We start from the raw sequence: 11,582 nt of genomic DNA on the forward strand, positions 1-11,582 counted from the left end.
GCCTCTTGCGTTAAGATCCCTCGAAGGTGACTCCTTGATAAGAACGCAGAAATAAAACGCGCGATGCCAACGCCGCAGTTGATGTACATTCTCGCGTTTGTATCTAAACTGGAATCGCAATAGGATCAAATTAGGACGTTTGTGTTCTACGTCTTATCTCGCGAGATAAGTTGACTCTGAATCTTGTCGTTCAATTTATCGCAAAATTTGTGCAACACAACTCTGAGACTCGCTTTCTTGTTTCATCCGGTTTGTTTTTTTTTACTTTTTCTTTACCCGGGTTTATCCTCATTTTAATATACATTTGACGAGAAACGTTGATGTTTGGTCTCTTGACACAAGACCGATGTCTTCGCGCCCGACGTGCCCGCGATCAGTCTGTTCGCGCGTGTTCGCAGAAATTCAGGGAATATCTTCTCGGCACATCGAGGATAGCCAGGCTAGACGCGAAACAGGAATACATCCGGCAGAGCCTACTGGACGGCTCGAACGCCAGCCCGAACCCGTCCATCTCAGCCACGAAACAAAAACAGGCTCGCCGGAAGCGAATCGGCCGGTTGCAGATGAACGGTCAGCCGAAGCTGTTCGGCGGCTCGCTCGAGGAGTACTTGGAGAGCACTAACCAGGAGATACCGCTCATCATGAAGAGCTGCATTCGCGTGATCAATCTGTACGGTCTGCACCACCAAGGCATATTCCGCGTGTCCGGCTCCCAAGTGGAGATCAATAACTTCCGCGAGTGGTTCGAGAGAGGCGAAGACCCTCTGGCGGACGTGACTGACGCCTCGGACATCAACAGCGTCGCCGGGGTGTTGAAGCTGTATCTAAGGGAGCTGCGCGAACCGCTCTTCCCCATCATCTACTTCGAGCATCTCATGGAACTGGCGCAGTTGGAGTCGAAACAAGACTTCGTCAATAAGATGAAGGAGATGATAGCGAGCTTGCCGAGGCCGGTTGTCATCGTCATGCGTTATCTCTTCGCTTTCCTCAATCAGTGAGTATCAGTCGGCTCGTGTGAGATTCGAACGCCAGACCTGCATAAATCCCGGACCCTATTGCGCAGTCTGTCGGAATTCTCGGACGAGAACATGATGGACCCGTACAACTTGGCTATCTGCTTCGGCCCAACCTTGGTGCCCGTTCCCGAGGACAAAGATCAGGTGCAGTACCAGAATCAGGTGAACGAGCTGATCAAGAATATCATCACGTTCTGCGAAGAGATCTTCCCGGAGGACATTGGCGGCACGCAGTACGAAAAGTATATCAGCAGAGAACCGGACGATGTGTAAGTAGGAATTATCGCCGGCCATCTCTCGCGAGCGATGGGTCGTGTTTCGAGACGAGGGAAACATACGCGAAGGGCGTCGTAAAGACGTCCAAGAGACGTGATTCTTCAGCACGCGTCTCTCAGACGTCCAGTCCAAGGCTTTCACGTTGCTTGAGTGGTCGTAACGAGATATATTTACGCGTGATTCAGGGACGTGGGAGATTCGCCGACGGATCAAGTTCAGGAAGACATGGATTCGGAAGTCTACCCGTCCGAAGACGGTAATGCACCTCGAACTTACTTGTCGATGCTGACACAAGATGAGAAATATCTTCACGTTCTGTTTTGTCCGTTAGAATCGGAGAATCTCGAGGCCACCGCGCAATTCGACTTCAACGCGAGATCCGAGAGAGAGCTGAGCTTCAAGAAGGGCGACACTCTGACGTTATTCACACAGGTCAGCAACGACTGGTGGCGAGGCGCTTTAGCTGGCAGAGAAGGGCTGATTCCTGACAAATATATTATGCTCAAGATCAAGTGAGTGCGATTATGCAAATTGTTATGCGATTGATTATTGATTATGCGAAAACCTTGAACGTACAGTTTCCAAAATGAGTCACAGTTTTCACAGTTACATTTCATTGCAGTTTCCACTTGAATTTCAATCGTTATTTCATCATCGTTTACATTGAACCGTTGTTCATCGTTGAATTATTGTTCTTAATGTCAATCGTATGAATTAAATTCTCCGCTACAAGTTATTTTTTCTCAACTCGCTTCGTCACTCTCGAGTTATCAAAATCCAAATCATAATGTCATTAATTCGTCGCCGTCTCGGTGGCATTTTTTATGCGGTGCATCAGGGATGAGGAGCGTGAGAAAGAACTCTTGAAATCGTCCAGCGAGGAGTCCATGCGTAGAAGAGCGTCCAGCTCGGCGGACAGCGTTCTATCGAGCAACAATTCGCCGTTGATGGGCCCGTCAGCTAACCCCAGCACCTGGTCGTCCGGCGCCGCGTCCGATATGTCGTCCGCCACGACGAACATAATAACGGACAATAGTAACGCCAGCGGTATTATCGCGTCCGTGGTGACGAATGTGCCCTGCATCTCATCGGCGCAGCCGATCATCAGTCGAGAGGTATTGGAAACCACCGTTTAGCTACTGACATTAATCTCCCGATTCTGTCTCCTCCTCGTGTTGTTGTTGTTGTTGCTGTTGCTGCTGTTGTTGTTGTTGTTCATCTCTGTGCTTGTTGTCAATACTGCGCGACACACCGCACCGCACCGCGAGGTAGACTCCGACGTTCTCGTATCCTGCCCCTTCGGGCGCACTCAGGTGCATGGCTGTCGCGAGTTGCGTCGGACTTGTTTGTATCTTTCTTTTCCTTTTATTTCGTCTCCCTCATTAAATAGCAACGAAATCACGCCCGGAATGCACAATGTAGATTGGCAACACGAACGTCTCTTACTCTCTCCCTCTCTTTCTTTCTTTCTCCTTCTTCTTCTCGCCTCTGTGCTGCACCGCACCTGTACATCAGGCACCACGCATCGCTTCGTCTTGTCTATAACGACCGCGTGCGGATGAACCGTTGTTCGCGATCGATCGCGAACAAGTGTCGTCTCCTTCGTTCTCGAAAATGACGGGATTCTCGACGTTGAGTCTCTCGTCACAGTGACCGGGTCGAAAATGCTCGGGCAATTTGACACAGCGAGTTCCGTCGGTGAAAAAGTTCTCGAAGCCGAGAAGAGAGGGAGAGAGATAAAGGTTTCGGATGAATAATTCGCCGAATTTCCGAGTCGCCGTCGGTACGCCGAGTTACTCGCGCGCGCGAAGCTTAGCTGGGCCGTTAATCATTTAACGCGCAACGTGCGCGAATCGATATCGCCGATATCTCACCGCGGGCGTGATTCCGAGAGAAGATATATTCGAAAAGTTTCGCGAGTGCCGTTTCTCACGACGGTGATGACGTCGCATCCGGCGTCACGGTAGACGATGACGAAGAGACGCGTTGTGATGAAAGAGAGAGAGAGAGAGAGAGAGAGAGAGAGAGAGAGAGAGAGAAAGAGAGAGAAAGAGAAAGAGAGCACGCCACCCTCTGAGAAACCGCTACTTTAAGTTAACTTATCCGGTAAACACAGCAGTACTCTAGTATCTTGTAGGACTTTATACATTTTTGTACGATACGATCTGTAAATAAAATAGAAATATACATGTTCATGTTGTGCTGCATGTCGCCTTGGTTGTTCTTGTCTTGCGTCGCCTGTGTCCTGCGCACCGTTTCGTTTTACTGTACATGCGTATGTGTGTGTGTGTGTGTGTGTGTGTGTGTATGTGTGTATATATTTTTTTATTTTTCTCCTTTACACGTATATATATATATCTTTTTGTTTCCTTTTTTCTTTTCGTTAATGAATGTCGATGTTTTAATGGTTGGGATGGTTGCTGTTTTTCCAGATATACGTTTAGTCTCTTGGCGCCTTTAGTTGGCGAGAAAAGTAAGCCGTTTCGCGCCGTACACATGCGTAGAGATTTATTACGCGGGGGCGAAACTGGGCGGACTAAAAACTGTTCGATAAAACTGGCCGTCGCAGTTGGTCGTCGTGCGATAAATTCGCTGTCGTTATTGTTGTCGTCGCTGTTGTGCGTTCGTTGATCGCGAGACTTCGAGATCGAGATCTCGGCGGGAGGAGTGCGAGTTCTCGGCCCTCTCTTACTTTTTTTTTTTTCCTGTCGATTCTGCGAGTCTTAGAAATTTCTCCGTAGAGAGAACCTCTTCGGTCTGTTAGTCTGAGACCAAAAAAAGGAATGCCGCTCGCGGGGGGCCTGCTTATCTCCAGCGGATATCCTTTCGGCTTCGAGGTGAGTAAAGAGAGAGAGATCTCACCCACTGCAATAGCCTAGTCCGTTTTATTAACCTCCCCCTCCGCCCAGACCCCCAGACTCTAGCACCTTCCTCTTCGGACATCGGATAGAGACAGAAAGAGATAGGTGAACTAATATCCATCGTTATTTGCGCCGGTACGTTTTGCCCGCTTCTATTCGTCTCAGTTTTACGAGCAGTTTTTAATCCTGTCTCCTTAATGGTTACTGCCTCATGTGTGTGTACTTTTTTTATCCGATTCCCTTCTGCCTTCGACTCTTGCGTATCTCTATTTGCATGCGAGCGATAAGCTCCGGATAAGCGTCGTGCGTGCCTCCGTGAGATCTCCGAAAACACTACTCTGGATCAATCGTGTTGAGAGTCACGCGACGACTCTGATCACTTCGCGATGATCGCGTTGCACGATGTGTCGCGTTGGATTGGCAATACGATTGGCCGTACGGGTAGCTTGATGGAGCCAAGTTTCGGTGTACCTTGCCCGATCCGACCGACGGCACCTTTTTCGTACGGTATTTATATCTCACGTTGTGTACATCGTGCAGTTGTCAATCTCTCACAAATTACCCAACTCACTGCCCCCAATCTCTGTATCTACACGTGTTTACGTGGAAACGTTGTGTATGCGTGTTGTCTCGCCGCTACCGGACAGCCTCTCAGAGACACAGAGTGTCTCTTGTACAATTGTGTCGTCGAGTTTTTCTTGCGGTCATTCCCCGCGAACGATTCGTGCGTCTCTTCGACGCATCTTCCCATTTCTTTGCTTTTATTTTAATGTACACACGTTAAATGCATCAACGATTTTGGAAACCACTGATCAAAGCGGGATAAAGCTGAAAATTCAAAGAGGAATAAATTTCATTGCCCACGTCTCTCACGTTCTCCTGTATTATCTGTTTCATTTAGAACCAGAGCTGTCTTGAAGGCTCTTGATATCCAACGAAATGACGTCTTGCATTTTCCGGTTTGCAGCACGAACCGTATGTGGCGTTTGTGACGGAGAACACAAGAGCACTGGTCCGTTAGCGGCGAGAGACTCGCTGTGTAAAAATAAAGAAGCAAGCAGATTCGATAGACAGACAACAATACAATAATTCGTATCTCATTACAGCGCGCACGATCGGTAGAACAAGACGACTCCGTAGAATCTGCGTATTCCCCGCAATAGTAAACGACCCGTCCGTCTCTCGACTTCAGGCGACACCCATTTAGAGCCCCCCGGCGCTTTCTCTCGCTGTACGCGCGCGCGCGCGCCAAGTCTCGCTACGATTGTTCCGCCTGACTGTTTGCAGGACTCCGCGACGCCGTCCAGGCTGGCCAGGGTGTCCACTCCGGAGAACGAGAGGCACTCGTCGTCGGAGCACCATCGCGCCGACGGCGTTCTCCAGATCGCGCTGGAGAACAACGTCGACTGCTGCGACGGTGGCAGCAACAACAGCAAGATCTCCGTTTACGGGACAGACACGAACGCTCAGCAGCAATCACAACGCGGAAGCGGCAGCGAGGAGACCGTCGTCAACGAGGAGCAGGGCGAATGCGTGTCGACGATGTCGTCGTTGGACGGCGCTGCGAAACGCGCGAGCACCGGTCGCAAGCAGCAGCATTGGAAGTCGCAGAGCGTCGGCGAGAACGTCGTAGCGCAGCAGCATCAGCAGCTAACCCACGCGAACTCGTTGTCATCATCGACGACGACAACGACGACAACGTTGGACGACGACCTACAGCAGCAGCAGCAACAACAGGAGACGACGACGACGGCTATGATGACGATGACGACGACGACGACGACGGCGACGACGACCAACTTCTCGGCGAACCGCGAGCTCTGGCAGCGTCGCGCCACCTCGCAGACCCAGCTAAACCCGGCTGTACCGCCGACGCCAAAGTCCTTTCGTACGTCTCAGGAGTTTCGCGAGATGCGACAGAAGCATACGCCTGACCTGGTGATGGACCTGCCGCTCTCCGCTCAGGACGCCAGCAAAAAGTCCGCCTCGTCCAGCAGCCTTAGCAGCTCGGACGACGAGACGCCGACGTCGTTGCCGATGGCGCCAGCGCGCGCTGAGGCCGCCACCTCGCCCACCGGCGGCCCGGAGTCGCCGGACATGAGTACCGCCGCCGAACGCTTCGCCAAGCAGAACCAGTGCACGCTGAAGAAGAACACGAAGACCAACTCGGACTCTGCGGGCAAGTTGAAGCGGGTGGAGACCGCGGATCATGAGATCGGCGCGATCGACGCGATCGAGAACGACGAGATCGTGCGGTCGGCCAGTTCGAATCAGCTCGCTGACGGGGGAGGCGGCGGAGTGCCGCTCAAGTCACCCCTACCGCCGCGATCCACCCCCAAGATAGTCGCCAAGTTCGCCGACATGCATCTGACCGGCGGCAGCCAGGTGGTGTCGACGTTCAAGCCGCAGGTCAAGGTCAAGCCGACGATCCTGCGCAAACCGGTGCTGCCGTTCCCGCACCCGCACATGAGCCCTGAGCTCGCGCGCAAGATCGAGAAGCAGGCGCAGAGCGCGGAACAGGCCAATTAACTGATTGCCATAAGTAATCATCATCGGAGCCGGACAAGAGGTTTTTTTTACTGTCGCGCTCGGTCGGAGCGTTTGGCCCCGGCAATCGGCCGGATGTCGTCGCTCTCTTGTCTCTCGGAGCCGTCGTGAGACTTCACTTGCAGCCGGAGTGTACAGTCGGTCTCCGAATGCGACTCGGGAAACGTATCTCTCGAGTCACGAACGAGAGCGACGCGCGAGAAAGGTCCAGTCTCTCCTTCTTTCTTGGAGACAGGGATGGGGGTTAGTACGAACCACCCCGACACGCGCGGATTTTTCGAAGCGAGGCCGAGCGGCGCTCAGCCGTCACGACGGGACTGGACCAACCGTCGCATCGCTCTCGCGAAGCCGATGTCCTCGACTACGTTCATGATATTCCCCTCTTAATTTTCATCAGACCAATTTCGATTTATCTCGCGTGTCCACACCGCTTCCGAACGATGTACTTGACAATAACTGTTCCTTCTCGCGCGGCGAAATCCCGCGGGTTGCGAATAAAAGAGCAGAATGGAAACAATGGGATGAAAAACAAAGGCGAAAAACTAGGCCGTTTGCCGGAGGCCAAGGCGAGACCGTGCTGCGAATTCGAAACTACGCCATTTCGAGACGGTAGCGTGTAGATTAGCGATAAGCGCGACCACCCATCGACCAGTTACTCCGCCCAGTCGCGAGGACTTCTACTGTATTAATTACCGTGCCCGAGAAGAAAGGAAAGCCACCGCGGGATAGCGCGGTCCGGTGCGTGTCTGCGCGCTCGCGCGCATACTAATCGCGCTAAATCTCGGTGCTAAATTTGGCACGAGCGGATCTTTTAGTGAATAGTAGTATGTGCGAGACCGCGATGCTATCCGCGCGGTGGCGAGTTTATTTTTTCTACAGATGTTTTCCATTTTCGCATAATTTTTTTACCAAATGATCCGCGAAGCGATGTTTCTAGTCATCGAGCGAAGATAAGAATAAGAAAAAAAATAATGAAAAAGAATGAGCGGGAGAGAGAGAGAGAGAGAGAGAGAGAGAGAGAGAGAGAGAGAGAGAGAAAGAGAGAGAGAGAGAAGAGAGAGAAAAAGAGAGAGTGAAAGAGTAAGACAAAGAAAGAGTGGAAGAGCGAAAGTGTGTGTGTGTGTGTGTGTGTGTGTGTGTGTGTGTGTGTGTGTGTGTGTGTGTGCGCGTGTGGGTGTGCGTGTGGGTGTGCGTGTGCGTGCGTGCGTGCGTGCGTGCGTGCGTGCGCGCGCGTGCGTGCGTGCGTGCGTGCGTGCGCGCGCGTGCGTGCGTGCGTGCGTGTGTGTACGTGTGTGTGTGTGTGTGTGTGTGTGTGTGTGTGTGTGTGTGTGTGTGTGTGTGTATGTATGTGTGTGTGAGAGAGAGAGAGAGAGAGAGAGAGGGAGAGAGAGAGGGGGAGAGAGAGAGAGAGAGGGAGAGAGAGAGAGAGAGAGAGAGAGAGAGAGAGAGAGAGAATTAATATCGAAGAATATGAGAATCTTGGCAAGTAAAATATTTAGTCGATGTGTGTGCGAATTTGTAACGTTGGATGTAATTTATTTTTTAGCGCGTGCCCGCATGCCTGGATTTTCCTGCCTGTTGCTCTTGACGAATATATCGTAAGTCGCGAGACGCGGCGAACGCGTTTTGATGGTTCCTTTACGCGCGAACGAGTGTTAGTATGAGTTTTTTTTAAAAGAAGAGAAAAAAGGAAGAATGAAGAAGAGGAAGGAGAAGAGGCAAGAAAAGAAGAGAGGAAGAGCAAGAGCTGCTCCCCAGCCCTCCCCGCCCGATCAACACACCACCCTTGAACGCGAGTTCGTATCTCGCGTCAGAGCGGAAGTGAGTGAGTGAGAGACGAGGGTCGGGGTCCCGCGAGTCCCGCGACTTTACCGTAAGTTTACTATAGGGTACGTTACTATGTATACCGCGTGCCGTCTTAATTATAGGTACTAACTATCCAAAACAGCGATGTTCGATATATCCGAGATATAGAGCGAAAGGGGGAAGAGGAGAATAGCTAGGTGACTACGACGACGATGACGACAATGCTAGTATTTATCGATTGACATGGCGTTGTAGGCCGTTACTCAATCCCGGGATCGAATTTCAAGCTGAGAGAAGAGGAAGGAGAAAAACGAGGAAGGGAAAAGGAGGAAAAAACGGAGGAAAAGAAAACAGATGAAGAGAGAAGAAGAGACAACCCTCTATGTAACAGCTCGACATATTCACGCATCGCCTCTCCCTGTAATCGATCGATCGAAAAGAAAAAAAAAATAGAAAAAAAAGCGAGAAAATGAGGAAACTTGTATGCACTCGTTTGCGAGATGTTTGGAACATATTTCGATGAAGTTCGGAGCGTATCAAATTGTCACAATTGCGCGCCGCTGTTTGCACGAGCTTGCACGGTGATGTCTCAGGATGAGAGCCGAAGTGACGGCGTACATGTTGACTTTTTATTACGTTCTTATTTGACATATATAAGAATACAATAAAATATACTCACATACACACTCACTCCTTTCTCGAATCCTCCTCTGCAGTTGCTTTGTCGCACACGCGTGCCCCCCCCCCTAGTATATTGTCACTTCGGCTGCTGTTATAACGGATTATCCCGTGTAGCAGCTTCGTGAGCAGCGGATTCGCCCTCATTCATGAGCGTTTCGCAAACGAATGCGCACAGACCGGCATAATAGTCTTAACATTCGCTACAATTAGGTTGGTGGTATCTTCTGAATGTACACACACATTTGTTTCCGAGCATGAACGCGAAGCTTTCGCTGTGTGTGACAGATACGCCGACACTTGACACATCGTTCCCGCTTCCTTGAGCTAATCGATAAACAAGTAAGCAATATCGCGCACGTTTGGGAAGTCCGATTGACTCAATTCGCGTGATGCGTCGGGACCACTATGTCGGTCTGTGTACTCGTGATTTAACGATAGCGTATCGTATACACGTACATTAATTAACACACGAAATGTATACCGACGCGCAAATGTTACGACGGCATTAGCGTATGCGTGCGTTCCTGCGAGCGAGTTTTCGCGAGGATTTTCACACTCGACACTGGATCAATCACGGCGGATCAGTGATTCGATGATTCGAGCGTGTCTCCGAGATGAAACGCGATAAATTCCGCGATGCCCTCTCACTTTATGTGTGTATCAACTAAATGTTAGCACGTGCTCGGCGATGTTCCTCGCGTCGTCCGTATTACCGCGCGATCACCGGTGCTCTCATCTCAATCGCGATCACGGCGTCCCTGCGTAGGAGGATTTCGCGAGAGCCTCGTTCCCGATTGGTATCTCCAGATAATTTCGTGAAAACGGGATTTCTTTCTCTGTCTCCTTCTGTTAATTCTACCGCTACTTCCTACGACGTTCGATCGAATAATTCCAAGTAAATCTCAATATTCTTTTGCGGTTGAATCTGGAATTGATTCTTCGAAGGAATGTAGAGTTCGCTTCAACCTCGAGACACGCTGATGATACTTTTTATTCGGTCGTATTTCAAAGATACGCACTTTGCGCACGAATATCTTTCCATTTCAAATGGTTTGCTGTTTGCGGTGACGCTTCGATCGCGAGGAAAAATCAATTCCATATCGGCGTATGAACGTGTCGTTAAAATTAACAATCAGCGGCCGGCGGGATACTCGAAATTATATGTACGAAAAGAGAAAGAAAGAGCATCAACAATCGGATATGGAGAGTAGTTCCGATTTGAAAAATTCGAGTGCGATAATACTGGCTGATGTTGGGCTCGCCGAACATTGCAGGCGCTATACCCCACCGCACTAAGAAATACCAAAGCCAAGAATACGCGCCCCCGCCCTCCGCCCTGCTCCCTCCATTGATTGTAAAATAATTTTCGAGATCTTTATGGAGTTTCGAGACTGTTTTTTAGATGCTGTCCCCTTCGTTCTTTTCCCCGCCCACATCTTTTCGTTTTAAATCGTACCCGCGGACTGCGTTTATATAGTAATCAACTCCCGTTTCCTTTTCTTTATCGTTTCTTTTTCTTTTTTTTACACGGCGCCGAACGCGTCGGACGATAATAACGATTTTTAAACGATCTGTAACGTAATTTAACGCGTAATAATTTTAGCGTAGCCACGTCTTATCAGTGGATCCGAGAGGAGCGTAATAGCTTAATCGATAATCTCTCCCGTTAAGGCTAATGACATTATGGATATCGTAATAAACGAACTTACAGGCTGTATACTATTATTCACGTGCGAGCATTCTTGTCACAAGTCCCGATTCCCGTCACAAGATTCCCGCGCCTACAGTCTACCCGACTTGCGTCTCCCTCGTATTCATCTTCGATTTCCGCCATTTTCGATACCTATCGATTCAAACTTGACAGAAGAGTATTTTCAACAACGAACACGCCTCGAAACGAATATTCCACGAGACATTCGCTCGAGATGTTCTCTAATATGATTTAATCGTTGCTCTTTGGATTTTTCAATCGTTCACCAGCAAATAGCGTGTCTTATCTTACGAATATTTCTATCCTTATTGAGATAAAATTGCCGATATACGAGACTGCTCGAAGATAATACGCAGTGCAGACGTTACGAATCAGCCGGACAGATTGTGAATACAATTAAATGCCAGTGCTGATCTCAAGATAACAACGATTGCGACAAACCGGGCCGGGTGTGAAACGCGCGTAACGTACGCAAAATTAGCGAGTCTGCTGCGGCGCGTCCGTCCTCTCGCGATCGATACTCGCCGCAGCTCCGCGATTTTACAAGTCATATAGCGAGTGACTTACTATATTATCCCTGACGTTCCTCCGGAATTCCGGACCCCTTTAATCTGTCATTGATGCTGCGCGGACGCAACCGGCTGATGCATCAGCTGATATCCTCCTCCCTCCCTCCCTGCTGCT

General features: G+C 50.1%; 1 protein-coding gene across 8 annotated transcripts in view; it reads left to right on the top strand.

The window, feature by feature from the left end:
- LOC105186631 (SLIT-ROBO Rho GTPase-activating protein 1) overlaps window positions 1-10,904 on the top strand; it is a 70,322-nt gene extending 59,418 nt beyond the window's left edge. For 7 of the 8 annotated variants that reach the window (XM_011146970.3, XM_025302647.1, XM_025302648.1 and 4 more), the window contains 6 exons: window positions 399-994; window positions 1,064-1,285; window positions 1,478-1,548; window positions 1,624-1,804; window positions 2,131-2,407; window positions 5,441-7,713. In XM_011146970.3, coding sequence (XP_011145272.1) covers window positions 399-994; window positions 1,064-1,285; window positions 1,478-1,548; window positions 1,624-1,804; window positions 2,131-2,407; window positions 5,441-6,682 — 2,589 coding nt within the window. In that variant the 3' untranslated portion in view covers window positions 6,683-7,713. Of the gene's footprint in view, window positions 1-398; window positions 995-1,063; window positions 1,286-1,477; window positions 1,549-1,623; window positions 1,805-2,130; window positions 2,408-5,440; window positions 7,714-8,246 lie in introns of those variants that run through there. The other variant, XM_011146969.3, reaches the window with a different exon arrangement.
- The last annotated feature ends 678 nt before the right edge of the window (window positions 10,905-11,582 follow it).

This window comes from Harpegnathos saltator, unplaced genomic scaffold, assembly GCF_003227715.2.
Source record: "Harpegnathos saltator strain DR-91 unplaced genomic scaffold, Hsal_v8.6 scaffold51, whole genome shotgun sequence".
Taxonomy (NCBI): domain Eukaryota; kingdom Metazoa; phylum Arthropoda; class Insecta; order Hymenoptera; family Formicidae; genus Harpegnathos; species Harpegnathos saltator.